At 48.9% G+C, this 11,755-nt stretch overlaps 1 protein-coding gene across 2 annotated transcripts in view; it reads left to right on the top strand.

Moving 5' to 3' along the window:
- Positions 1–10,744, top strand: part of wwp2 (WW domain containing E3 ubiquitin protein ligase 2) — a 36,605-nt gene extending 25,861 nt beyond the window's left edge. For both annotated transcript variants that reach the window (XM_072663037.1, XM_072663036.1), the window contains 11 exons: positions 713–791; positions 876–947; positions 1,351–1,439; positions 4,444–4,603; positions 6,388–6,521; positions 7,161–7,301; positions 7,525–7,645; positions 7,774–7,878; positions 7,979–8,075; positions 8,382–8,454; positions 9,870–10,744. In XM_072663037.1, the coding sequence (XP_072519138.1) occupies positions 713–791; positions 876–947; positions 1,351–1,439; positions 4,444–4,603; positions 6,388–6,521; positions 7,161–7,301; positions 7,525–7,645; positions 7,774–7,878; positions 7,979–8,075; positions 8,382–8,454; positions 9,870–9,969 (1,171 nt within the window). In that variant the 3' untranslated portion in view covers positions 9,970–10,744. The remainder of the gene's footprint in view (positions 1–712; positions 792–875; positions 948–1,350; positions 1,440–4,443; positions 4,604–6,387; positions 6,522–7,160; positions 7,302–7,524; positions 7,646–7,773; positions 7,879–7,978; positions 8,076–8,381; positions 8,455–9,869) is intronic.
- Positions 10,745–11,755: the final 1,011 nt, after the last annotated feature.

Here is an 11,755-nt window from a genome sequence, read left to right as displayed (position 1 = left end):
CACTGTGCACCTTTTATTGACCCGGGGCTTGTATTGACCCACTCTGGTCCCCACGTTATACCTCCATGCTGGGGCTTAAACTGACCTGCTATGATCCTTACTGTGTACCTCAATGTCAGGGCTGACGCACTGACCCACTGTGTTCCTCACTGCTTACCTCTATTCTAGGCCGCTATGGTCTGCAGTACATGGTTTCACGCTGGCGCCTGTGCTTGGACACCCATAGGTGTCCTTAAGTCATAGCTCCACGCTGAGGTCTATACTGACCTGCTGAGAGGCTTGTTGTGCACCTGCATGCTGCACAGACCCACTGGACCCGTTTTGATTCACTTTGGTCCACTACCTCTCAGCTCCATGCTGAAAACCCTACTGATCCAATGTGGTCGTCACATTGCAGTTCCATGCCGGGGTTTATGCTTTATCCACAGTGGTCCTCACCTCGCAGCTCCATGCTGTGACCCATACTCATCCACTGTGGTCCCCACGTCGCAGCTCAGTGCTGTGAGCCACACTGATCCACAGTGGTCCTCACCTTGCAGCTCCATGCTGTGACCCATACTCATCCACTGTGGTCCTCACCGCGCAGCTCCATGCTTACTAGGCGTACTCGGCTTGTAGGTCTCCTGCTGCAGGTGTGTACCAGCTGTGTGTGTTATGTAGATCAGGGCTGATGTTATGATAACCCTCTGGTTATCTCTTTTCATCTCTCTAGCTCACGGCAGGGTGGCTCTCCAGGCGCGTATGACCGCAGTTTCAGATGGAAATATCACCAGTTCCGTTTCTTGTGCCATGTAAGTGCGGAGTGTTTCTCCAGAAGTGTGTGTTTTTGTAGAGAAGCTGTGAGTGAGTGTGTTTACAGTTCTCTCTGATTTCAGTCCAACGCTCTGCCCAGTCATGTGAAGATCTCTGTGTCGAGACAGACTCTGTTTGAGGACTCCTTTCAGCAGGTAACACACATTCTCACACACACATTTTATGTAAACCTGTAACTTTAGAAGAGAAGGAAAACCTGTAACTCAACATTGGTTTATGTAAACTTTAAAAATATAATTAAAAAATGAGGTTCTTTGGAGTTCTCTTACAAAGCATAATACATTCACAGTACATCGACATTACCACTGTGCCTGTATTCAGCCTCCACTAGGATTTCTTCAGTAGGAGTCTGTAGTAAGACCACTAAATTACCAAAATGCATTGCTTTGTCTGTCCACACGAGGGTGCTATTCATCTACGGTTTCTTGGTCTAAATAGCACAGTGGATAACACGCTCGGCCTGCGTTCGAGTTCAGGTGTTGTTCCTTTACGTGTGGTGGAGCTGTAGGGGGTAAACTCTGGGTGTTGTCTTCTCAGATCATGAACATGAAGCCATACGACCTGCGAAGGAGGCTCTACATCATCATGAGGGGGGAGGAAGGGCTGGACTACGGCGGCATAGCCAGGCAAGTGCCCGTCATGCTGACGTTAGAGTGTGTGTGTATTGTGTGTGTGTGTGTTCCCCTGTCTGAGTCAGTATCATACAGCCTGTTGTCTGTTAGCCTGTGTTGGTGGGTGTTTGGGTTCCTTCATCCGTTCCTCCTCCTGCTGGTGTGTGTTTCGGGTCCCTCCGTCCGCTCGTCCTGCCTGGTGGTGGCCCCCAAACCCTTCCCGCTGGTGTGTGTTTGTGTGTGTCCGTGTCTCTGGTGTCGCGCCAGTGGTTTTACCCTATGGTAGGTTAGGTCATGCTGTTCTACCACAGGGTAGAACCACGGACGGGATGCCTGGAGGTGTCTGCAGTGCCCCGCCCCCACCCCATCAGCCCAACATCCTAAGACCTTGGGGTCAGGGGGAGAGGTCAAAAGGTCAGGAGCCAGGTGGTGGGTCCTTTGGGCTTCTTTCGATACATGTGCGGCATTTCTTTGTGTGTGTGTGTGTTTGTGTGTGTCCACAGGGGGGTGTCAGTAGTTTTGTGTGCAGATTTTGATAAACCCCTTGAACTCTTTGTACTTTGTTAAATATTCACCAGCTACTACAAATTATAGAGTATCTTATTAAGTATGCAGTAATCACCGTGACTCAACTCTATTATAACTCTATTATAACTCTATTATTATTACTATGATAGTATCTTATATAAATGATTCACCATGAGGCTGGTGTGTAGTTCAGGGGGGTTTATTAGTGTCAAGTGTGTGTGTGTGTGTTGTGTGTCTACACTCCTCATTGAATAAAATTCTACTCTATGTTTTAAACTCGATCTTGATGAAACTTAAGGGTTTTACTGTTGAACTTGTGTGTTTGCAGAAGGTCAGGCAGTGCTCTCTGTTAGTTTATATAAGCCCAGTCATGCTCAGTTCTAATGCACGCAAGAACACATTTCCATCAGTCATGCCCTTAACTCCTCCCCATCCTATCCCATCCCATCCCATCCCATCCCATCCCATCCCATCCCATCCCAGCTCACAGTGTGCCTTTGTGGTTTTTGTGTAGAACAGGTCTCTCTGTATTTGCTGGGGATTTCTTCAGCCTTTCTTTATTTCATTTGATGTTTACACACCCACCAATCATTTGATTTGTACTTCGTCACATTTCTGCTTGCACAAATAAGCCCTGCCCACTCTGCCTGTTATTATTTCAGCGTCTCTGTTTTTTTTCTGTGGTTTATTGGTTTGGTGCATGTTAAAGCAAGGTGCGTCTAATTTCCCTAATCAGTCATGCTCTTATATTCAACTTCTGATCCATTCAATTCATTAAAGCCATCAGATCCAACAGGCTGTGGTCTCTTTCCTCCAGAGCAGCTCCACCATGACATTAATCATGTGTTACCTAGTAAAGTGTGTGTAGAGCTGATCGTGTGTGTAGAGCTGCAGAGAACCGGGCGACACGGCCAGACAAATGAACACCATGTAGTAGATCTGGATACGAAAGATGTCTGAATGAAACCGGAAGAAGCTGGACACTGTGAGCAGAAATCAGCCTGCAGCTCAGATCAATCAGCAAATCACTGAATCATTAAATCACTAAATCTGTAAGTCATTAAATCACTAAATCAGTGAGTCAGTGCATCAGTAAATCACTGAATCAGTAAGTCAGTAAATCACCGAGTCAGTGAGTCATTGTGTCAGTAAATCACTGAATCAGTAAGTCAGTAAATCACTGAGTCAGTGAGTCATTGTGTCAGTAAATCACTGAATCAGTAAGTCAGTGCATCAGTAAATCACTGAATCAGTAAGTCAGTAAATCACTGAATCAGTAACTACATCAGTAAATCACTGAATCAGTAAGTCAGTAAATCACTGAATCAGTAACTCAGTACATCAGTAAATCACTGAATCAGTAAGTCAGTAAATCACTGAATCAGTAACTCAGTAAATCACTGAATCAGTAAGTCAGTAAATCACTGAATCAGTAAGTCAGTAAATCACTGAATCAGTAAGTCAGTAAATCACTGAATCAGTGAGTTAGTATGTCAGTAAATCACTGAATCAGTAAGTCGGTGCATCAGTAAATCACTGAATCAGTAAGTCAGTAAATCACTGAATCAGTAAGTCAGTACATCAGTAAATCACTGAATCAGTAACTCAGTACATCAGTAAATCACTGAATCAGTAAGTCAGTGCATCAGTAAATCACTGAATCAGTAAGTCAGTGCATCAGTAAATCACTGAATCAGTAAGTCAGTGCATCAGTAAATCACTGAATCAGTAAGTCAGTAAATCACTGAATCAGTAAGTCAGTAAATCACTGAATCAGTAAGTCAGTGCATCAGTAAATCACTGAATCAGTAAGTCAGTGACACAAAAACAGAAGTAACAAAACACACACACACACACACACACACACGGCACAGCTAGCAGTGAAGGGCTTTGATGTCTGTAAATAAACAAATATAGAATATGTAAGATCAAAGCAAAAAAGCTTTAATGTAAAAATAAATAGAAAATAACTACACATATACGTATGTGTATTAAATCGTTATAGTGCAATATAGAGCTGTGCTTTATTCAAGTAAATATAATGTAGTGTAATTTAGTAGGATGTAAAGATCATAATTAATAATGAAACACTCTTAAACACCTTGTTCAGAAATAACATGAAGTATTGCTGCGGTGCTGAGTGGTGCCGAGTGGTGCTCCAGGTCCGGCGTGTGATGACCTTTAAACAGAGCTCTGTTGCTTGTAAGCAGTGAATTGAATCTTCAGTCCAGCTCACCTGTGGTCAGACATCACTCTGAATAAACCTGATCTGATCCAGTATGCGTCCGGATCAATATTCCAATATTCATCCGGTTCTGAGATGAGTTAACAGTGTCTGCAGTTGGAGCTCTTACTGCTGCTCGCTGAATTGTCCAGGTTATGTTCAGATCTGGGGTTTTCTAATGCTGGACTAGTGCTGCATTTTAGGTTTACCTGTCTGACTCTCTCTCTCTCTCTCTCTCTCTCTCCCCCTCTCCCTCCCTCCCTACAGAGAGTGGTTCTTCTTGCTGTCCCATGAGGTTCTGAACCCCATGTACTGTCTGTTTGAATACGCCGGAAAAAACAACTACTGTCTGCAGATAAACCCCGCCTCCTCCATCAACCCCGACCACCTGACCTACTTCCGTTTCATTGGCCGCTTTATCGCCATGGTGAGAGTTTAAAAGCATTTTACAGATTCACTCACACACACACACACACAAACAGACCTGTACAGAGTTTCTAGACCCCCTAACTCCATCACCCCCCCACCCCACCCTGTCTCTCAGCAGTGAGAGGGTTCTACTGTAGAAGCTCCAGATCTCATCAGAACAGATAAAGCAGCTGAACATGAATCCAGTAAAAAGGAGAAACAAGAGCTTCTCATTCTGAAGAAAGAAAGTAGTGAGATCTTGTCGGTGAGCTAGTCTGAAGAACAGAGCTCGGTTCCTCCAGGGTTCTCCTGGACGCCCCCCAGTCCAGCCAGCACAGCGTGGAGGATGTGTTCAACTCCATCAGCAGCAGCAGCAGCAGCAGCAGCTCACCTGATTTACCATCATTAAGCCCTGATTTACCACCAAACCAGGTGTTGATCTGAGGAGAACTCTAAATAATACTAGACTCCATGAGAGAGGAAAACTTTGGAGATGTTCTGATGATGAACACAGTGATGGAGAACCACCTCCACTTTCTGTAGGAGTGATATTATTACTGTTTATTCTAATATCAGTGTTTTACTGAGGTCAGCAGCTCTTTACTCTCTGATTCACACAGGGGACTGACACTTTTACACAGTCCTGTATACAGGTATATATAGAAAGGGGAGGGGTCATATGGTGCATATATTGAATTATATATGTATATTGAGTGTATTCTATACTGAAGCGTCACAGTTTGACACATGCAGTCTCATTGAGAATATGCAGGGTATGTAGGGAACTGTGGAAACTGTGTTGGTTTAGGGGTATAGCTGTATGTGTGTGTGTGTGTGTGTGTATATACAGTGAGCAGCACTGTGACGCACAGCAGAATACCGGAGATGAGAGGAGAGCAGAGTCTAAATCCGAGCTTCGTTATTGTGTCTACCTTGGTTCCGAACTGCACAGAGCTGTGAGGGCCTGCGCTTTCTGAATGCCTGGTGGTAATAAATGTAGTGCATGTTTACCTGCAGTGTTTGATGAGGTCTTTAAGGTGTAAACACTCACTGTGTGTGTGTGTGTGTGTAGGTGTGCGGGTGCAGGGGTCTGTGTCTGGGTCTGTGTGTGCGCGGGTGTGTCTGTGTGTGCGGGTGTGTGTGAGAATATGTACAGTGTTATGATGGAGTGAATAACTACTTTTTTATACACCCCCACTCCTCAGATCACTCTGGGACACATTCCAGACACTACATCCATCAAAACCACACACACACACACACACACACACACACACACACTGTATGACCTCAGAGCCGCACCCAGCCCACACCCGCCAGCTCTCGGTTATATTTAGTCTGAAACTCAGCAGGAACACGCCTCTAATAAACACACTGCTCTCACTTTCTCACTCTCACTCTCTCACTCTCACTCACTCTCTCTCCGTCTCGCTCGCTCTTACTCTCTCTCTGTCTGTCTTTCTTGTACAGCCGTTTATCTCCACTCATTTTCACTGAAGCAGTGTTTCAGTCCAGATTGTTATTTAAATGAGGCTCAATACAGAGCAGCCAATCCGAGCACAGCTCATTTCAATATCTGAGTGTTAAAGGTAGAGTGTGTGAGTGTAAGGGGTAGAGAGGTTGGTGTAGATGGTGAGTTCAGACTGGTTTTAGTTTATAAACTCACACACGCTGTAAGAGGAGCTGTGTGGGGGGGGGGGGTGTGAACGTGCTGGTATTGATAACATTGATCAGTGTTCAGTAAGTGAACACACAGATGAGGTAGTGAGTGTGTGTTTGTCTCTCTGTGTGTCTGTGCTGTAGGCTCTGTACCACGGCAAGTTCATCGATACCGGCTTCACCCTGCCCTTCTACAAACGCATGCTCAACAAGAAGCCCACCCTGAAGGACCTGGAGTCTATCGACCCGGAGTTCTACAACTCCATCATGTGGGTCAAGTAAGTACCTCTCTCTCTCTTTCTCACACACACACACACATTTAAACACTTCCTGTGTTGGTATGATCCTGAGCTATTGGGTATCTCAGGCTCCTCTTGCAGTGATGATGGTGGTGAGGAGAGCGTGGTGGTGAAGTTGCAGCTACTCCAGTTAAAATTAGAGTCAGACTGACTGACAGACGGTGGGAGAAGCTTCCTGAGAGTGTAGCCTTCCTCTTATAGAAACCTGCTGATGCACTATATGGACAAAAGTACTGGATGGAGGTCCACCATCATTCCAGAGAACACAGCTCTTCCACTGCTCCACAGATCAATGCTGGGGGGCTTTATACCCCTCTAGCCCACGCCTGGCATTAGGCAGCATGGAGCCAATAGGGTCATGATGTTGATCTGCTCCAGAGAGTCCTATTCTATTGGCAGTACTTCTTCTTTACAGGGACTAGACAAGCTGTGTGTGCATTTGCACATCTGTCAGCAATGGGTGCAGCTTAGCTGAAAGTAGCTGAATGCATACATTAAAAATTGTGTCCACAAACATTTGGACACCCTACGGTAGTTCATCTGAAGTTTGTATGAATATCCATGTAACTATATATATATATGTGTGTGTGTGTGTGTGTGTGTGTGTGTGCGCTGCAGGGACAATGATCTGGAGGAGTGTGGGGTGGAGCTGTACTTTGCACAGGACATGGAGATCCTGGGGAAAGTTTCAACTCACTCTCTGAAGGACGATGGAGAGAACGAGCTCGTCACCCGCGACAACAAGGAGGAGTACATTGGGTACTGTCCACACCCCCATGTCTTCAAACCACACCCCTGTTATTAGGTTTAGGTTTTGGGATAAGGTTTGGGATTTAAGGTGCAGTTCTAGATTAGGATTGAGATTGGGATTAACACTGGCAATTGGGATTGGAGTTTGGGATTATGGCTGGAGTTTGGGATTAGGGCTGGAGTTGAGGTTCAGGATTAGCTGCTCTTTACTCGGCTCTGTGTTTGTGCTCAGGTTGCTGACGGACTGGCGGTTCACGCGAGGTGTGGAGGAGCAGACCAAAGCCTTCCTGGACGGCTTTAACGAGGTGGTGCCGCTCGAGTGGCTTCGCTACTTTGATGAGAAAGAGCTGGAGGTGCGTTCAGCCAACGGTGCCGTCAATCAGTCTGATTGATTCTGATGTCAGCACAATATCACACAATACCACAGCTCTGCACCAGACTCTAAAGTGTAATGTGTGTGTGTGTGTGTGTGTTCTCTCAGCTGATGCTGTGCGGGATGCAGGAGATTGATCTCAGCGACTGGCAGAAAAACACCATCTATCGCCATTACACCAAGAACAGCAAACAGATCCACTGGTTCTGGCAGGTATGCGAGTGTGTGTGCGCGAGTGAGTGTGTGAGTGTAAGTGAGTGTGTGCGCGAGTGTCACACTGCTGCTGTGTGTTAACGTTACATGTTGGCTGCAGGTGGTGAAGGAGATGGATAATGAGAAGAGGATTCGGCTGCTGCAGTTCGTCACTGGAACCTGCCGGCTGCCTGTAGGGGGCTTCGCTGAGCTGATAGGTGAGGCCCGACTGGTTCTGGTCAGTTTGAAATCTGATCCTGGCTTGAACCCGCTACTCTGAACACAGCTGTAGACGAGAACACTGAGAGAGGGAGGGGTTCCACACATTACTGTTATTTCTAACCTTTGACCTCCCAGTAACCTCCCAGTAACCTCCCAAAACTACTCAGTGACTGAGCCAGCTCCACTCAGGAACCCCTCAGGAAACACTAATGCTCAGCATAACACACTGGACTGAGACTGACCGCCGTCAGAGCCTCGTCCACCTGCTGTACCGCTGTTCACACACTGCACTCTTTCCTCAGGGAGCAACGGACCACAGAAGTTCTGCATCGACAAGGTGGGGAAGGAGACCTGGCTGCCAAGGAGCCACACCTGGTGAGTCTCCCCTGTGCTCTCGCCTGTGCTCTCGCCTGTGCTCTCGCCTGTGCTCTCGCCTGTGCTCTCGCCTGTGCTCTCCCCTGTGCTCTCGCCTGTGCTCTCGCCTGTGCTCTCCCCTGTGCTCTCGCCTGTGCTCTCCCCTGTGCTCTCCCCTGTGCTCTCCCCTGTGCTCTCGCCTGTGCTCTCGCCTGTGCTCTCGCCTGTGCTCTCCCCTGTGCTCTCGCCTGTGCTCTCGCCTGTGCTCTCGCCTGTGCTCTCCCTGTGCTCTCGCCTGTGCTCTCCCTGTGCTCTCCCTGTGCTCTCGCCTGTGCTCTCGCCTGTGCTCTCGCCTGTGCTCTCCCCTGTGCTCTCGCCTGTGCTCTCGCCTGTGCTCTCGCCTGTGCTCTCCCCTGTGCTCTCGCCTGTGCTCTCGCCTGTGCTCTCGCCTGTGCTCTCCCCTGTGCTCTCGCCTGTGCTCTCGCCTGTGCTCTCCCCTGTGCTCTCCCCTGTGCTCTCGCCTGTGCTCTCGCCTGTGCTCTCCCTGTGCTCTCGCCTGTGCTCTCCCTGTGCTCTCCCTGTGCTCTCGCCTGTGCTCTCGCCTGTGCTCTCGCCTGTGCTCTCCCCTGTGCTCTCCCCTGTGCTCTCGCCTGTGCTCTCCCCTGTGCTCTCCCCTGTGCTCTCGCCTGTGCTCTCGCCTGTGCTCTCCCTGTGCTCTCCCTGTGCTCTCCCTGTGCTCTCGCCTGGCATCTCGCCTGTGCTCTCCCCTGTGCTCTCGCCTGTGCTCTCGCCTGTGCTCTCCCCTGTGCTCTCCCCTGTGCTCTCGCCTGTGCTCTCGCCTGTGCTCTCCCTGTGCTCTCGCCTGTGCTCTCGCCTGTGCTCTCGCCTGTGCTCTCCCTGTGCTCTCCCTGTGCTCTCGCCTGTGCTCTCGCCTGTGCTCTCGCCTGTGCTCTCCCCTGTGCTCTCCCCTGTGCTCTCGCCTGTGCTCTCGCCTGTGCTCTCGCCTGTGCTCAGACATTTGACTCGCTTTCTTCGTTTTTTTGCGAACACTGGACTCGGACTGTCACCAGTCTGTAATCAGACACCAGAGATCTCCTTTATTTATTTTAATTTTTTTATTTACTCCATTCTCCTTCTCCTCATCACGTCCCGCTCTGTAGAGCTGCTCCTCTCTCGGACCGGAGCGCAGTGGGCGGAGTGATACCACACACTGTGCTGAGGTGAAGGTGGGTCCGGTTCCTCCAGCGTTCCTCAGCTCTGTGGTTCTGGGTCAGTGACAGTCTAAGTCCAGTGTCTGTTAGCAGTGTTAGCCTAGCGAAAGAAGCTCACGTCAGATACAGAACATGAATCTGGACTGAGTGATCAATCATGGTGATTAGATTTTTCACTGATCTGCTTTAATTGGTCTGAATGGTTTCTCTCGTTCGCCCGCGCAGCTTCAACCGGCTGGACCTGCCGCCCTACCGGAACCTGGAGCAGCTGAGGGAGAAGCTCCTGTTCGCCATCGAGGAGACCGAGGGCTTCGGTCAGGAGTGAGGAGGCCTTTAGAGTAAAGCTGGGCCAGGTGGGGAAAGGGGCGGAGTCAGTCTCCCTCACCTGCTGGGACGGGTCGGGGAAGGGACCAGCGCAACATTAATAATACAGTTATGTAGAATTTTCCATAAACAGTAGAACTATTACAGATATTAGCACGATCTTGTTACTCTGATCATTAAAGGCAGCCGGCCCGGAGTTTCAGACAAGGAGCTGCACTGAAACCCGGTGCCACCTAGAGGCCTTCTCCTCTTCACCATGGCGACACTGGAGGCTGCATCCAGTTCTGTGACCCGACAGCAGGAGCCAGTCCCAAACCAGAGCAGAGTATATTACTTTTTTATACCTTTAAGCATCCTGACAGGCAGAGACAGCGCCCCCTGTTGTGGAGAAGCTGAACTTTGACCTGCAGAAAGAAACTCTGAGCAGTTATTAGAGTTAACCCGCAACCACGCCGCTCAAGCTAACGCATCATATCTGCAGTGTCTGGAGAGCGACTTTTACATGGAACAGACTGAGCATTCGTGTGCGTGTGTGTGTGTGTGTGTGTGTGTGTGTGTGTGTGTGTGTGTGTGTGTGTGTGTGTGAGAGAGTGAGAGAGTGAGAGTATGGGCTTTTAACAGGGTGGAGCAGAAGTGATGTTATTTCTATGGTTTATTGTTGGTGTGGTGATGGAGGTGATGGAGGCTGTGCTGTACAGAGTGGACGTTAATGAGAATTCTGTTTGGGAGCAAAAATGTTGTATAAAGATCCGTGATTAAACCCTGTCTGTACACTCGCGCGTCTCAGACTGTGTGTTTTAACTGACTCCCCTAACTACGAGCCTCAGGGTTTCTGTTCACCCTAGAAACGGATTCCCAACCGCGTCAGAACGTTTAGGAGAACCTGCGGTCCGGCTGTGTTCCAGCTCTGATCACATCCCGGCAGTATGCCCGACCAAACTGTGAGCGCAGGATCAGCCACGTCCAGTACATGATCAGTGGTGGAACGAACTGACCAGCCAAGTCGCCCAGACCTAAGACCCCCCCTCCTTCAAGAGGACTCGGAGTGCAGAGTGTGTGGAGGACCAGACTGACCTCTGTGTTTAGTAGAGTCTCAGATGAGAGGATCTTCTGGACTCTGTCAGTCTGTATAAACTAGATAAGGGTCTTCTGTGAGTCCGAGAGAAGAGCTGCTGCTAAAGGCCTTTAGTGTAGATGGAAATATTTGGCTGCATCGACTGTTTTCAGCACTCCTGCAGTATGGGTGCAGTATGGGTGCAGTACGGGTGCAGTATGGGTGCAGTACGGGTGCAGTACATGGAGTCAGTTAGTCAGTTAATGCATTGCTCAGAGAAACGCTGGGAACACGGAAACAGCCCAGTGTCAGACAGCTCCACCTCAGTCACACTCTGTGAAACCTGTCCAGGTAGGAAGCAACACTGACGTGAATCAGGTTCACCTGCTGTCCATTAGAAATGAGAGGCGGTAGCAACACAACCCCTATAAAGGAGGGTCCTGCAGGTGATGACCACAGGCCATTTCTCTGTCCCCATCCTGTCTGGCTGAGGTTTTGGTCAGTGCTCTCCAACCCGCAGACGTTGCTCAGGTAGTGCAGCTCATCCAGGATGGCACATCAATGCGAGCTGAGGTAAGAAGGTTTGCTTTGTCTCTGAGCACAGCGTCCAGAGCATGGAGCGGGTCTCAGGAGACGTGGAGGGGGCCGTAACCCAGCAGCCCAGCAGCAGGACCACTACCTTTGTGCAAGGGGGATCAGGAGGAGCAGTACCAGAGCCCTGCAAACTCACCTC

This window comes from Salminus brasiliensis, chromosome 19, assembly GCF_030463535.1.
Source record: "Salminus brasiliensis chromosome 19, fSalBra1.hap2, whole genome shotgun sequence".
NCBI classification, from domain to species: Eukaryota; Metazoa; Chordata; class Actinopteri; order Characiformes; family Bryconidae; genus Salminus; species Salminus brasiliensis.
Note: the sequence above shows the minus strand (reverse complement) of the source record. Positions and strands in the feature narration are given on the sequence as shown.